The 12,010-nt window shown below is 47.0% G+C and overlaps 9 protein-coding genes across 9 annotated transcripts; 3 read left to right on the top strand and 6 right to left on the bottom strand.

The window, feature by feature from the left end:
- Positions 1–179: 179 nt before the first annotated feature.
- On the top strand, positions 180–737 carry OGAPODRAFT_8437 (uncharacterized protein; the record flags this gene model as incomplete). The annotated part of the gene is made up of 1 exon (XM_018356767.1): positions 180–737. The coding sequence occupies one exon, from the start codon at positions 180–182 to the stop codon at positions 735–737; it is 558 nt and encodes a 185-aa protein (XP_018210577.1).
- A 60-nt stretch (positions 738–797) lies between these two features.
- Positions 798–2,695, top strand: OGAPODRAFT_100323 (uncharacterized protein; the record flags this gene model as incomplete). Its single annotated transcript, XM_018352972.1, has 1 exon — positions 798–2,695. One exon carries the CDS (start codon positions 798–800, stop codon positions 1,782–1,784), a length of 987 nt encoding a protein of 328 aa, XP_018210576.1. The 3' UTR covers positions 1,785–2,695.
- On the bottom strand, positions 1,786–3,469 carry OGAPODRAFT_13100 (uncharacterized protein; the record flags this gene model as incomplete). The annotated part of the gene is made up of 2 exons (XM_018353349.1): positions 1,786–2,798; positions 2,944–3,469. The coding sequence occupies 2 exons, from the start codon at positions 3,467–3,469 to the stop codon at positions 1,786–1,788; spliced, it is 1,539 nt and encodes a 512-aa protein (XP_018210575.1).
- A 270-nt stretch (positions 3,470–3,739) lies between these two features.
- OGAPODRAFT_100320 (uncharacterized protein) lies at positions 3,740–5,324 on the bottom strand (the record flags this gene model as incomplete). The annotated part of the gene is made up of 1 exon (XM_018352971.1): positions 3,740–5,324. One exon carries the CDS (start codon positions 5,322–5,324, stop codon positions 3,780–3,782), a length of 1,545 nt encoding a protein of 514 aa, XP_018210574.1. The 3' UTR covers positions 3,740–3,779.
- A 46-nt stretch (positions 5,325–5,370) lies between these two features.
- Positions 5,371–7,017, bottom strand: OGAPODRAFT_16495 (uncharacterized protein). The gene has a single exon (XM_018354470.1). The coding sequence runs from the start codon at positions 6,970–6,972 to the stop codon at positions 5,443–5,445; it is 1,530 nt and encodes a 509-aa protein (XP_018210573.1). The 5' UTR covers positions 6,973–7,017; the 3' UTR covers positions 5,371–5,442.
- A 20-nt stretch (positions 7,018–7,037) lies between these two features.
- Positions 7,038–8,868, bottom strand: OGAPODRAFT_16494 (uncharacterized protein). Its single transcript, XM_018354469.1, has one exon. It carries the CDS (start codon positions 8,856–8,858, stop codon positions 7,839–7,841), a length of 1,020 nt encoding a protein of 339 aa, XP_018210571.1. The 5' UTR covers positions 8,859–8,868; the 3' UTR covers positions 7,038–7,838.
- Positions 7,171–7,751, bottom strand: OGAPODRAFT_8431 (uncharacterized protein; the record flags this gene model as incomplete). The annotated part of the gene is made up of 2 exons (XM_018356766.1): positions 7,171–7,638; positions 7,686–7,751. 2 exons carry the CDS (start codon positions 7,749–7,751, stop codon positions 7,171–7,173), a joined length of 534 nt encoding a protein of 177 aa, XP_018210572.1.
- A 43-nt stretch (positions 8,869–8,911) lies between the features above and the next one.
- On the bottom strand, positions 8,912–10,566 carry OGAPODRAFT_16493 (uncharacterized protein). The gene has a single exon (XM_018354468.1). The coding sequence runs from the start codon at positions 10,529–10,531 to the stop codon at positions 8,948–8,950; it is 1,584 nt and encodes a 527-aa protein (XP_018210570.1). The 5' UTR covers positions 10,532–10,566; the 3' UTR covers positions 8,912–8,947.
- Positions 10,567–11,197: 631 nt separating this feature from the next.
- OGAPODRAFT_8428 (uncharacterized protein) lies at positions 11,198–11,947 on the top strand (the record flags this gene model as incomplete). Its single annotated transcript, XM_018356765.1, has 1 exon — positions 11,198–11,947. The coding sequence occupies one exon, from the start codon at positions 11,198–11,200 to the stop codon at positions 11,945–11,947; it is 750 nt and encodes a 249-aa protein (XP_018210569.1).
- Between the last annotated feature and the right edge of the window lie 63 nt (positions 11,948–12,010).

Below are 12,010 nucleotides of genomic sequence, written 5' to 3'. Positions count from 1 at the left end.
AAAATACATAAAAGTATGGGGATCCATTATGCCGTTGCAGATGGAAATACTGCTTTCTGGCCTAGTTAGCCCACCCAGTACAACTATTCTGCACTTTGTTGGCCAGAATTCGGCAATTTCTCTCTGCAAACTTTAATTAAATAGTTTGTATTTCCTCTAGTTTCTCACCCTCGCATCCCATGCTAGAAAACAAGGATAGCACCGACCTCTCATCTGCTGGCTCCGTGCAACTGAGTCTCTCTGCATACCTGTCGCTCAACTCGTCCAAACAGTCTTTTTACGATCGGCGGAAACAGCTTTTCACCCCAGAAACCTCCATGTCCCAGCTCTCGCTTGGTGCACAGTCAGAAAATAGCCCCGGATCCGAAATTACCCACCGCTCTAGCAATTCGGCCCGTGACCACAAATCAAGTTTCCTCCATGGCTACCAGCCTACTTTAGAGCCCTATTACGACCCACGCCTGCTGCGCAAAAAGACTCTCGACTACCTGAAAGCTCAACTCCCTCAGTTGTCGCCCCAACAGTTTGACTTCTTGGTGGCAGAACAGGTACCTCTTCAAGTGTCTCCTCCTTATGAGAAAATGTGCGTGGCACCATCCTCTGGAAAGGACGCTAAAACGGTGTCTGCTCCTCGTGTACCAGCTGAGCTGAGCACTACCTCGCTGGCGACATTCCAGTTCAAGTATTTCTCCTACCTGCTGAATACTGAGCTGCAAAGAGCCACCAGATTACTCTAGATGTCGACGCGTCGATCGCCCGCAAAATTAAATAATAGCCACAATTTCTGTAACCCAAATATGTCTTCGCTGACCGTCACCAGAAGCGCTATTGAAAGGGCGAAGCGATCGCGCGACTGGTCTTTGGGACTCTTCTTTCTCTTCTGTGTGGTTGGACTCTGGGTTTCATCGTCAGTGCTGCTCAACGACCTGTTTGAGAAAGACATCTATTCAAAACCGTTTTTCATCACATGGATAAACACTGCATCCTTCGCGCTCTACCTCATTCCGTACCATTTGTCAAACCACACGGAATTCGATCTCGATGCAGAATATCCACCGCTGACTGTCAAAGAGACTATCCAGTTGGCATTTTGGTTCTGCACCCTGTGGTTCCTGTCTAATTTGGTCACAAACGCATCGCTACTATACACCTCCGTGTCCTCCCAGACCATCCTGTCATCGACGTCATCCTTTTTCACCATGCTAGTTGGCGCTTTCTTCCTGATTGAGCGCATTAATAAAACAAAGCTGGTCTCTATCGTGATGTCCTTTGTCGGCGTTGTACTTGTCACCCGCAACGATGACCCTTCCCCGACCGAAACCAAACAATACGTCGTTATGGGTAACATTCTTGCTTTATCGGGCGCTTTCCTGTACGGTGTCTATTCAATATTGCTCAAGCTGAAAATCAAGAACGACAGCAGAATCGATATGAGACTTTTCTTTGGCTTTGTTGGCATCTTCAACCTGCTATTCTTATGGCCACCGTTAGTTTTGCTGGACAAAATCGGGTACGAGAAATTCGAGCTCCCACCAACCTCGTACGTGTATTTCGTGGTCATCTTCAATTGTGCCATCTCGTTTCTCGCAGATTTCCTCTGGGCCCGTGCCATGCTTCTCACATCGCCATTGACGGTCACGTTAGGCTTATCGCTGACAATACCATTTGCTATGTTGTGCGACTTTGTGTTCAAACACAAGGTCAACTCAGGGGTGTATATTATGGGAGCGTTGTTTATCTGCTTGTCTTTCTACTTTGTGAACAAAAGTGAAAGCGAGCAGTAGTCTAGAAAATAGGTATATAAAGGTATGTGAATGGATAACCGGGATCTTTTGACTTGAACATGCTGGTGAATAAGTTGTAGATGATGAAGAGCATGCCAGCAAAAAGGAGCATGCCAACAGGCCGGTTTTCCTTCGGTATCCGTGGGATGCCCTGAATTAGGAGCCATAGAAGAAGCGAAAATATCATCTGGAACGCTATCGACAACGTGACCTCGGCTCCGATCATGTTCTGGACTCCAGGGGTCAGATATTTGAGGCTACCATCTTTGTCTTTGACCAGGAATGGCACGTTTCTTTGCACAGCAAAGTTCACGCCGGAAAAGAAGATGTATATTGCTATGACGCTCAGCACCAGAAGCGCTGTTCCATTTCTTATTTTGTCGAGCACCTTCTGTTTTCTCGACCTCAAAATTCTAAACAGAACGAAAAAGCCCGCGCAGTACTTCAATGCCAGCACCAAGTCCATTGGCTTGTTGATCACAATTTTGGTCTGGGTGAGCTCCCCCAAAAATGTGGCAAACCGGAGCTCCTGGTCCGCTTGCTTGATGGTGTCCGATATTGGATAGGTGTAATGTTCGCTGACGATAGATAAGCTCTCCGGCATTGGGATTCTTTTGTCAAATTCATCGTCGCTGTCAACAGGTTTATAAATAAGGGAAGATATAGGGTAGATCCAGAGGTGTGGCACGGTGCTTATATTGTATTTCTTGAAGTGTGCAATGTTGTCGCCGGCATCGACAGAGAGAAAAAATACCTTTTGGAACGACGGGTTTGATTCATAGAATGAGCGCGCAACTTCTTCATACACGGGCTGAAAATACTGGCACAGATGGCATTTCTGGTTTGCTTGTGCGGTCAGAAACGAGACAAGAAAGTAATCCTTCTCTCCTTCAAAGAAGCTGTCAAACTCGCTTGACTTGACGCGGATAATTCCCGACGGAGACTGTAATCGCCGCTCCGTGAGTTCTTCGGCACGGAATGCAGCGCGGCACGCGGCCAAGAAACAGGCCAATCCTAAAATAAACCGCATCACAAAAAGAAAAATAGTAGTTACTATACAGCTGAAATCTAAGAGTACACAAAAATTATAACGAGATCGCCGATCGACGCGACGCAAAATATCAGCAGATACTAAATTTGCGAAGCACAAAGGTCTCACCAGCGTCCGCGTCCGTGTATTGTTTGAGGTTCAGTGAGCGCGAACTAGGAACAATGTGGGGTCTTGGCGGTGGCGTAAGAAATTTCTGGTTTTCCGTGATCATCGTCACGGAGTCGGACAAGTTAGAGAGACTACGTTGGTATTGGCAGAGATTAGACTTCAGTTGGCTGCGCAAGTCCGCGACGTTCGCTTCAAGTAGTTTGGTCTTGAGTTGGAGCTGCTTTATCATCTTCTCCTTCTCACTGTTTTCGGCAACAAGTGTTTCCATAGACGAGGCATTGGACGAAACGGAATTGGTAGGTGACATGGGGTCCACCACTATAGCTGCTTTCTTTTTGTAAAGGGTCTCCATGTACTCGAGCTCGTCGATGAGCTTGAGTATCATGAACTTCTGCTTTGTCACTTGTTCCTTGAGCATTTTGTTTTCGGCCTCCAACTCGTCGTATCTCTTTGCTTCGGCGTCTTCTGAAAACGCGTCCTCGGAAGGAGTCTTTGGAGAGAGGAAGGTTTTGGACTTGCGGGCCATTCGTGTTTTCGTCCTTGAAAACAGACCGAGTGTCGTCTTTTTGTTCTCTGAGCTCATTAACGAAAATCAAATGGATTTGAGATAGCGTCTCAGCAGATATATAAACAAGGGTTGTTGGAGAAGACTGGGAGAGGTGGAAAAATAAACTAAAAAGGCAATGCATCGCCCAAATAATAATTCGTGCAGCACATTTCAAACAATTGCAACAGGAAACATATTTATCCGCTGCATTGTTGACGCGCAGTTTAAACTTTAATTCTTGTAGAAGCGGGAATGTTGTGGTTATTTTATCCTTCAACTGTATGTTTGTTTACTTGGATTCTAAATACAGTGATCGACTGTAGTACAGATTAGGATGTGTGATCGACGTTTCGTCCACCGTGTCACCGTTCTTCAGCAATGCATTGATCTTTTCTCCGTGCATCAGCTCGAACACCTTGGTGCATGCAACCTGGTACTCGCCCCGGTCGCTGAGCTCCAGAACGTCGTCTAGTCGAGCTCCCTGGTCCAGTCCCATTTTCTGCAACTGGTCGGCCAATTGATCGCGATGCAGATCCCGATAAGGACACCCATGGTACTCGTTCTTACTTGGACGCGGCTTGCTCAGGATCGTGCGACAGTCCCACGGCTTGTAGTTGATGCGGCCACCTTCTAGACCGTAGTTGTGTCGGAAAGTGTATTTGTACTCCTTGTTGAACCTCTCGATCGACATCGACCCCGGCCCAGACGTGAATTGCATCTGCCAGAACCGTAGTGCTTCTTCTGCACTTAGGCCAATGCCCTTCAAAAACAACGACAGTTGTTGTCTGCCTTGGTATTTCAGGTGGTGGTCGCTCATAACACCCTGCATCAAACGGTTCATGCACAACGGCATGTGTTTCATCAGACTAGGAACGCTCTCCGCGGTCACCGACCCGTCGTTCGTCTCAGAGCCACCAAGTTCCGATTGATAGTCCATTGAGGCGTACCCGCGCGAGAGGTTGTTGAGCACCGGAATCAGACGGTCGTCCTCGTCTAGTGTCGGAAGAGCACGCATCGTGACATTGAGCTGCTCCGCTAGATGTTTGCTGAACTCAGTCAAAATCAGCGAGAGTTGCTGGAACTGCGCGACAAACGCCTTACCGCGGCGCAGAAACGACTGTCTGGTGGAGACTAGCTCCGGAACAAACTCGAATGGGATCTTGTAGAATTTCTCTGCCGATAAAAACGCCCTCACCTGCTCGTCTGTCACCTTCTTCGTGCGCTGGTATTCCACAGTCTGGGTCAAAATCGACCGTGCCGTGTTGTAGCAGCAGGCCATCAACTCGTTCTGAAACTCCTGTTTCTCCTCCTCGGACACGGTCTCCCACGGCAGATCGAGAGACGCGACGAAGTCTTTCTGTTCCTGTATCGACATCATATTGAATCTGAGTCGGAACAGTAGAGTTTCAGCACGTATAAAACGCGTCCTGAGCTCTTCGGAACGACAAAATGCCAGTCGAAGAATGAAATGCGAGTAGTGGTCCTTCTTGCGCTCTAGATACAAAGACGTCGACTCTCTGTTTGGTAGATTCATTGGCAACAGCTTGGACAACAGTGGTTTCATGATTATCTCAATATCTTTGAACGGCTTGCCCCTGCTAACACATGATTCAAGCTCCAATACAACCTTTAATCTGTCAATAGCCCATGTTTCAAACTCCTCCAGTGTGATCTCCTCAAAGGGAGGCACTTTGTAGAAGGACAGCCTGTGGGGATATATCGAGAGGTCATCTTTGAACCCCTTGCTGCCCAGACGACGGTACCCTGACTCTCCAGCCTGGATCTCATCAAAGTTCCGGCGTCCGTCTGTTCTCCGCTTGACTTTTCTAAACATTGGGGAGCGTGTTTTAAAATTCAAAGACGCGTTTTTTACTTTATTCCCTTGCACAGCCGTAAGCATAAATAAATGTATATACGATGGTAGCTATCCGAGAAAAAAATTATGCCTTTGCCTAACATAACTCAGGACCGTACTCGAGACAGTACCCCAGCCAGGATCTTCTGATGCATGTAGTATTTCCTCCTGTGTGCGTGCTGGTGCTGATGTCACTAGTCTTTCTGTATATCGTGCTAGTTGCGAAGGTAGTCTTCACCGCGCTGGGGTCGTCTGCCCACTCGTAGCAGCGGCCATACCACGTGCGCTTCAAACACCGCCGTCCAGGGGGTTCGGAGGGTATTGGTGACGGAGAGGAAGCTGTGGTTCTGTACCGATCGCCAGAATGGTCCACAAATCTCCAATTATAGCAGTCGTAGCAGGGTGGGGGTTTGACGCACTCGGCAGTGTCGTTGTAGACCATCAAAACGTCGCTGATGATAGTTCTTATCCTGTGGTTTAGCAGGTTCACGTGCCACCCCAGGTCGTTTACCACATCGTAAACACATTTCTTTCCCGAATGGCACTGTGTTTCCAATGCGTAACCGGCCAAAGAGCATGTAGAAGAGGCACCGTTGCAAACCCCCATGAAGATAGGGTCCGCAGTATTTCCAACATGCCAAATGTTTTCCATCTCCTCTGGTAGTCCTGGGGGCATTGGTAGGTGCAATCTGCGGGTGGCCAGTAATTCTCCCACGGCTTCAAATGATACAGCAGGAAGGCCAAACGTGCGGCCAAGAAGCGAACTCAGCGATCCTCCTAAGGAATGTCCTGTGACCCATATCTCCGACTCTGGATACATGTGCGTCACGTTGCGGTAGATTTCTAAGACTGCTTTGTAATATCTGTCCGGTCGCCTCAGTTCCTGTTCCAAACAGTTCTGATTACAGGTGTACGACTCTTCGTAGCAGTCGCACACTGTTTTCCACAACGACGACACTCTCGCGCAACAGCAAGAAAAAAGTAAGTTGTCATTTGTCTTATCCTGTTCCACTGTCTGGCCGTCTCCTCCCGTGTTCAAGCCCGCGGCTGATGTGCCTTTAATTGAAATTATCACAATTGTTTCTTCTGGATCGGTGAAAACATGACCTCTCACACCTCCATTTTCCCATCCAAAACGCTCTGACTCGTTGTACTTGTCGCCCACATCATTCCAGTCAGCGTCAGTAGGAAGGCCGACATACGCGTCCGAGGACATTAGGGCCAAACTGACGATTGTCTCCTTATCGCTCATATTTGGGATCAAGAGAGATTCTTGTTGCCAATCAAACTCGATCATACGCGAAGCGGGACCATTCTCAAGTGCATAGTCAAGATATGACTCCACAAAGTCGGGCGACCGGTCCGCCAGTCTGACAGTTTGTCCCTCTGTATGTCTGATCACAAGCTCTTGCTCGAAAGGAGAGACAGTAAATAAATCCATATCCTCGATGTGTGCCATCTGGGAACGTGCAGAGTTGTAAATGCTAAGAAACTCGTCATTTATGTCCAGTCTTTTGTGAGTCCTGCCGTCTGCAGCGTTGTGGAATATATGTTTGATCTTGAAGGCCGATGAGGGAGACGTAAAACACACTTGGACTGGGGCGCGGCGAGAACTATATATTGCCATTGCTTTGTAAAGGACAGTTACCACGAGACCTAAAACTAGTATCCTCGTTACTGGCCATCTCATAAGGGTGGGGTTTCCCATGGTGGAATCAAGTGCAACAATTTGCCGTCAAAAATAATCAGCTAGCAATTAAGTTTAGATAAAGCTACAAGGGAGGTGTCAGGTGTGGTTGGTGGATAATAGCGTTCATTAGTATACCTAAACGACTTCGGCAAAGGAGGCGTCTATTGGCTTCTCCATGAAGACAGCATGGGGCAGAACGACTCCAGCACTCACTGTTGCCAGCCAGATCAAGGTGGTAAAGGGGTTGGCCACGAAAAGCAATGGTAGATTGATCAACAAAAGAGTGGAGTAAATTGCTGATTTGGACACCTTGCAACCTCTGAACTGAAGCTCGTCCGAACTTTTGAACAGCAGCTGTGTCAGGTAAACAACAAGCGCGTCGGCTGCTAAAATGAAAAACAATAAAAGGTTGGTCAGAATGCAATAGCAGCAAATGATGCCTGTGATGAGTATGTAGTTTGAGCTAAAGTATGTCAAGTTGAAATTCACTCTTTGCTGAGCTTCGAATATGCCGCTTGGTTTGCTCATTCTTCTGAAATCGAAGAAGTCTTGTGGACTTCTGAGCGACCGAAGTCGGCTTTGGAAAGACGATGTCGTATCAGTCTACGAGTCAGTATACCTCGAGCCCCATTGCTCTGGAAAATTCTTACCTTCAGCTTGTCAAAGTCAAAATTCGTGGTGAAAGAGCTAAATTGCGCAGGAACAAACGAACTCATGGCGCCCCTACTCGTGTCCGTTTTTTCTCTGCTCAGTTTATTTTTCGATTGTATATTTTTCCAAATATGAAGCGTGCACGACTCCTGTCAGCCCAAATTCTGCGTGTTTCCGCTTCCTCTGGGATTGTTGTCAGTGAACTCGTCCCATTCGCGGTTCTTGTATGTGAGCTTGTCGACATCGTCTTCATTATCCTCGTCAAATTCTTTTTCTGGCAAGGATTCCTTGACCATGCCCCCGTTTGCCAGTTCTTGGTCCACAAGCTCTTCCACGGTCATCGTGGGTAGAACCTGGCCCGTTCCAAAAACCTTCTTCTGTAGCTGGTCACGGGATGGCACAATCGTGAAAGGCCGCAGAACCTTGCCGTCCTTTGACAATATCGGATTAGTTATGGACTCCACTTTGTCAGTGTAAGTTTCGTCGAATTTCTTCTGTTTCTCTCTTTCATCCGGCTCCTGAATCGGTTCAATGGGGCGAACAGGCATGTTGGCAAGAAGCTCAATTTCCATCAGATTCGACTCAATGCTCTGGAACGACTTCAAAGCAAAGTATCTGAGCTGATCAAGGTAGACTTGTCTCACTACCTCATCGTCCAGACTATGGAAATCTGACGACTCCAGGATCTTAAGCTTCTCTTCGAAGTCTTTCGTCATCTTGAACTCGTCGATCTTGCTTTGTCTTCTCGTCACAGGATCGTCCGAGCGCAGTTCGTCAATTTGCGGGTCATATGATGTTTTTATCGCGTCCAATTTAGATCGCTGCTTTTTATCTAATATCCCGTAATTTTCCAAGGTGTAAAGGAACTGTAAATACAAACCATTGCAGGTCTTAAGAGTGGAGGCCCTATTGGTGACAGTATTTCCAAGGACCTGTGCAATATAGAAATCGATTGCCAAGTACCGCAAGTGGCCGGTACTCACCTCATCAATGTCCTCATTGACACTGAATAATGCCATTTGCTGGATGGACTTCTTGACCGAATTCAGCGAGTCAAGAACATTTTTCAGCTCTTCCTTGTATTCAGCAGAATCTCTCCGCAAAGACAAGCTGTCAAGTTTTTGCACAAGCTGTAGAGCCTCTGTAAACTGCACTGATAGTGGTTTGGACATAGTCACCTTAATTTTTTTTTCTTAATAACCTTAATTTGATTCATTCATTAAAACCATTATACAAATTACATCATGAGATCCTTTTTTCGTTAGTTAGGTTCCACTTTCAAGCGCTTGGCTTCATTTCCCTGCTGGTTAGCGTGGTAACGTTGCTCTGCATGTTTCTTGGAGGCATCTCTTTGTTTGACTAGGTCTGTAAGCTCCTCAATACGTCTCTTCAACAGAGCTTCTCTCTGTTTCGAAGCAGCGTCCATAGCTTCCAACTCTGAAATCCGTGTTTTGTATAAATCGTTGACCAGTTCAAGTTCTGAAATTCTTGTCCGGAGATCCTCCGATGAGGACATGTTCGAATGGCTTCTTTGCTCCATCTGTTGCGAATAACCTCTACTTGCAGGTTTAGAATCTGCAGGCACGACCAGTGGTGACATCTTCTGGCTGGAACTCTGCATGCTGCCGTTCACTGGGAAGTTTTTCAGTGGAGGCAGCTTCTCAGAGCCGTTCGGAACGAATTGAGAGGATGAGTTGTTGAGTGAGTACTGGGGGCCAAAACTAGGTGACAGAATCGACTGCAACGGAGTTGGCTGGTGTCCATGGTCCAGTGACGTCAGCTTTGTGGGTCCGAATGGAGGAGTGGCATGGTTATTGAGTTCCGTAGCAGGAGAATAAGGCTTACTGATGCTGGAAATAGAAGGCAATTTCTGTGGAGGGGACGATGGCCTATTGGACATTTCGCTGTCGAGTTTCATGCCTGGAATTTTGTCGCTGGAGCTTTGCTGACTCAGCGTCTCCAGTGCCCCAGCTGCATGTAGCATGGCCTCTCTGCCCAAATTCTGATTGCTCGACCTCTCTGAGGATTGTGGGTGGTTGTATTGAGGAGTTGACACGTTGCCGGAACCAGTCGACAACAGTAGCGGCGACGTGACTTTGGCCAAATTGCCGGCATACTGCGTTGGAGCAGACGCAGGATAGTGTAAAGGTTGTACATTGTTTTGGTTTTTATTGAGCCATGGGTTTGTAGATGAGTATGAGTACTGGTTACCTGGGGATTGCTGTCCATTTGAGTCTTGTTGATTGCGAGGCAAAAGCGGTAAGATCACAGGAGACTTATTATCAGCTTGTGCATTCGATCCGTTGGTTGTAGAACTCAAAATTGGAGACGACTCTCTGGATTGGCCGCCTTGTGTTTTCGTATTTGGTTTGTATTGTTTGGGAGAAAATTTAGTAACCTTGCCATTCGAAGACGAATCTTTAGCCTTGAGTTCAGGAGTGTTCGGATTCGACTTTGAATTGCTGTGTTTGACCCTGTTTCTCGACTTGATCACGTCACTTTTCAAAGAGATAGGCCGTGGGCGGCCGTGAAGTTTGAGGAACAGACCACAAGCATTGCAAAGCACCTGGCCAGTTTCGTCTCTTCTCCATAATGGGGTGGTCTGAGTCTTGCAGTTTTTGCACGTGGGCGTAGACATATTTTGTTTGGTAGTAGTGGCACCGTTGCTTTGAGTAGTGGTGGTTGTCTTAGCGTTAGGATGCAGCGGGTCTGAGCCTGATGGTGGCGACCCCTCTGTTCCCGGAGATGTGGACGAGTAGTGAGTGGAGTCCAGTGAGGTGTGCTTGAGGTCAGTTGGTGATGACGGAGTGAATTTTGGCTTCAACAAGGATATGTTGTTTGACATGGTGGTAAAATCGTAATTTGAAGTAACGAAAGCCCACCAGTTTGAGAATCAAAACAGTCCGATAAAAAAACTTCCTAAAGGTTGCAATGTGGTTGGATATTGGTTTAATAGCCACACAGGAGCTTCAAACTAGCTGATATATAGTACAAAACGTCAATTTGGACAAATACGCAAAGTACTTGTTGTCTATCTCTGTTATCTTTTTTCCAGCTGATAAATATTTTTGCGTGAAACGTTGGACGTGAAAAAAATTTTATTGATCTGGTGCACTACCTGAGAAGCAAAGGGATGATTGATGGCATATAGTCATGCTACATAGCTCACAACAAACTACTTCGATTCATGGCCAGCAAAACGAGATATAATATGTAGGCGACGATTTCGCTGTTCCGTCAATTCCGACCACTGTCAGGCCTGTATTGGTGTAAAGTTTTATCACCCATATCTTATCAGTGGATGGTCGCTTATCGACCAAAGATGACACCAGAAAAAATTCTGGGTTCAGCTAGAGAAATAAATGATCGGCCGGGTAAAAAACTAAAAAGCTATCCCTAAATTTGGGCGTCTGTCCTTGACGCCAACCTATTTGTACCCCCAATTTCTCTACAACTACTTTCTCCATCTAAAGTTTACATCCATAGAATTAGCATCACTCTACCCATAAAAATGGTCTCTTCTTCACTCTTAATCGTCGGCGCTCTTGCCGCTGTCGCGCTCGCCGGCCCTGCCCCCGAGAACACAGACTCTCCTAGAAACATGGTTGCCAAAGCCCATCTTGATAAAAAAGACACCAAGGGTATCATTGAGTTTTCCGCAAAGAACGGCACAGTTAAAGTCCACATTGACGTGACTGGACTTCCCGAAGAGGGAGGACCCTTTTATTATCACATCCACAAAGCTCCCGTTCCAGCAAACGGTAACTGCGAAGCCACGGGAACCCATTTGAATCCTTACAACGCACCACTTGATGAATGTGATAGCTTCGATGATGATGCTCTGTGCCAGGTCGGCGATCTCTCTGGAAAGCATGGATGGATCAACACCACCTGTTTCGAGGCTACTTACTACGATCCTTACCTCTCGCTGAATCCTAAGAACAAAGCTTACATCATTGGACTCTCTGTCAACCTTCATTTTGCCAATATGACCAAGATCACTTGCGGTACTATTGTCAAGACCAAGGGCAAGTTCAGGAGACATGAAGAAGACTCTTTTGCCCTGGATGGAAGCACGCCATACATTGAGGAGTACTCGAACTCCACTACCAATTCCAGCTCGCTGCTTAGGGGTGCCAACTCCACAAACGGCACCCTGACTGCATTGGAGTCCACGTACTGTGGTGATGCCTACATGTCGAGCGTCGGCTACACTGGGATGCTTGGAGCTGCTCTTGGCATGGCTGCTGCCTTGATCTAGCGCTCAATGATCGACTGGAGTCCACCATTAACTACTTAGTACTCGTCCTTTGGAGAAGGATAA

The sequence above is a fragment of the Ogataea polymorpha genome (genome assembly GCF_001664045.1).
Source record: "Ogataea polymorpha strain NCYC 495 leu1.1 chromosome Unknown OGAPOscaffold_4, whole genome shotgun sequence".
Lineage (NCBI taxonomy): Eukaryota > Fungi > Ascomycota > Pichiomycetes > Pichiales > Pichiaceae > Ogataea > Ogataea polymorpha.
Note: the sequence above shows the minus strand (reverse complement) of the source record. Positions and strands in the feature narration are given on the sequence as shown.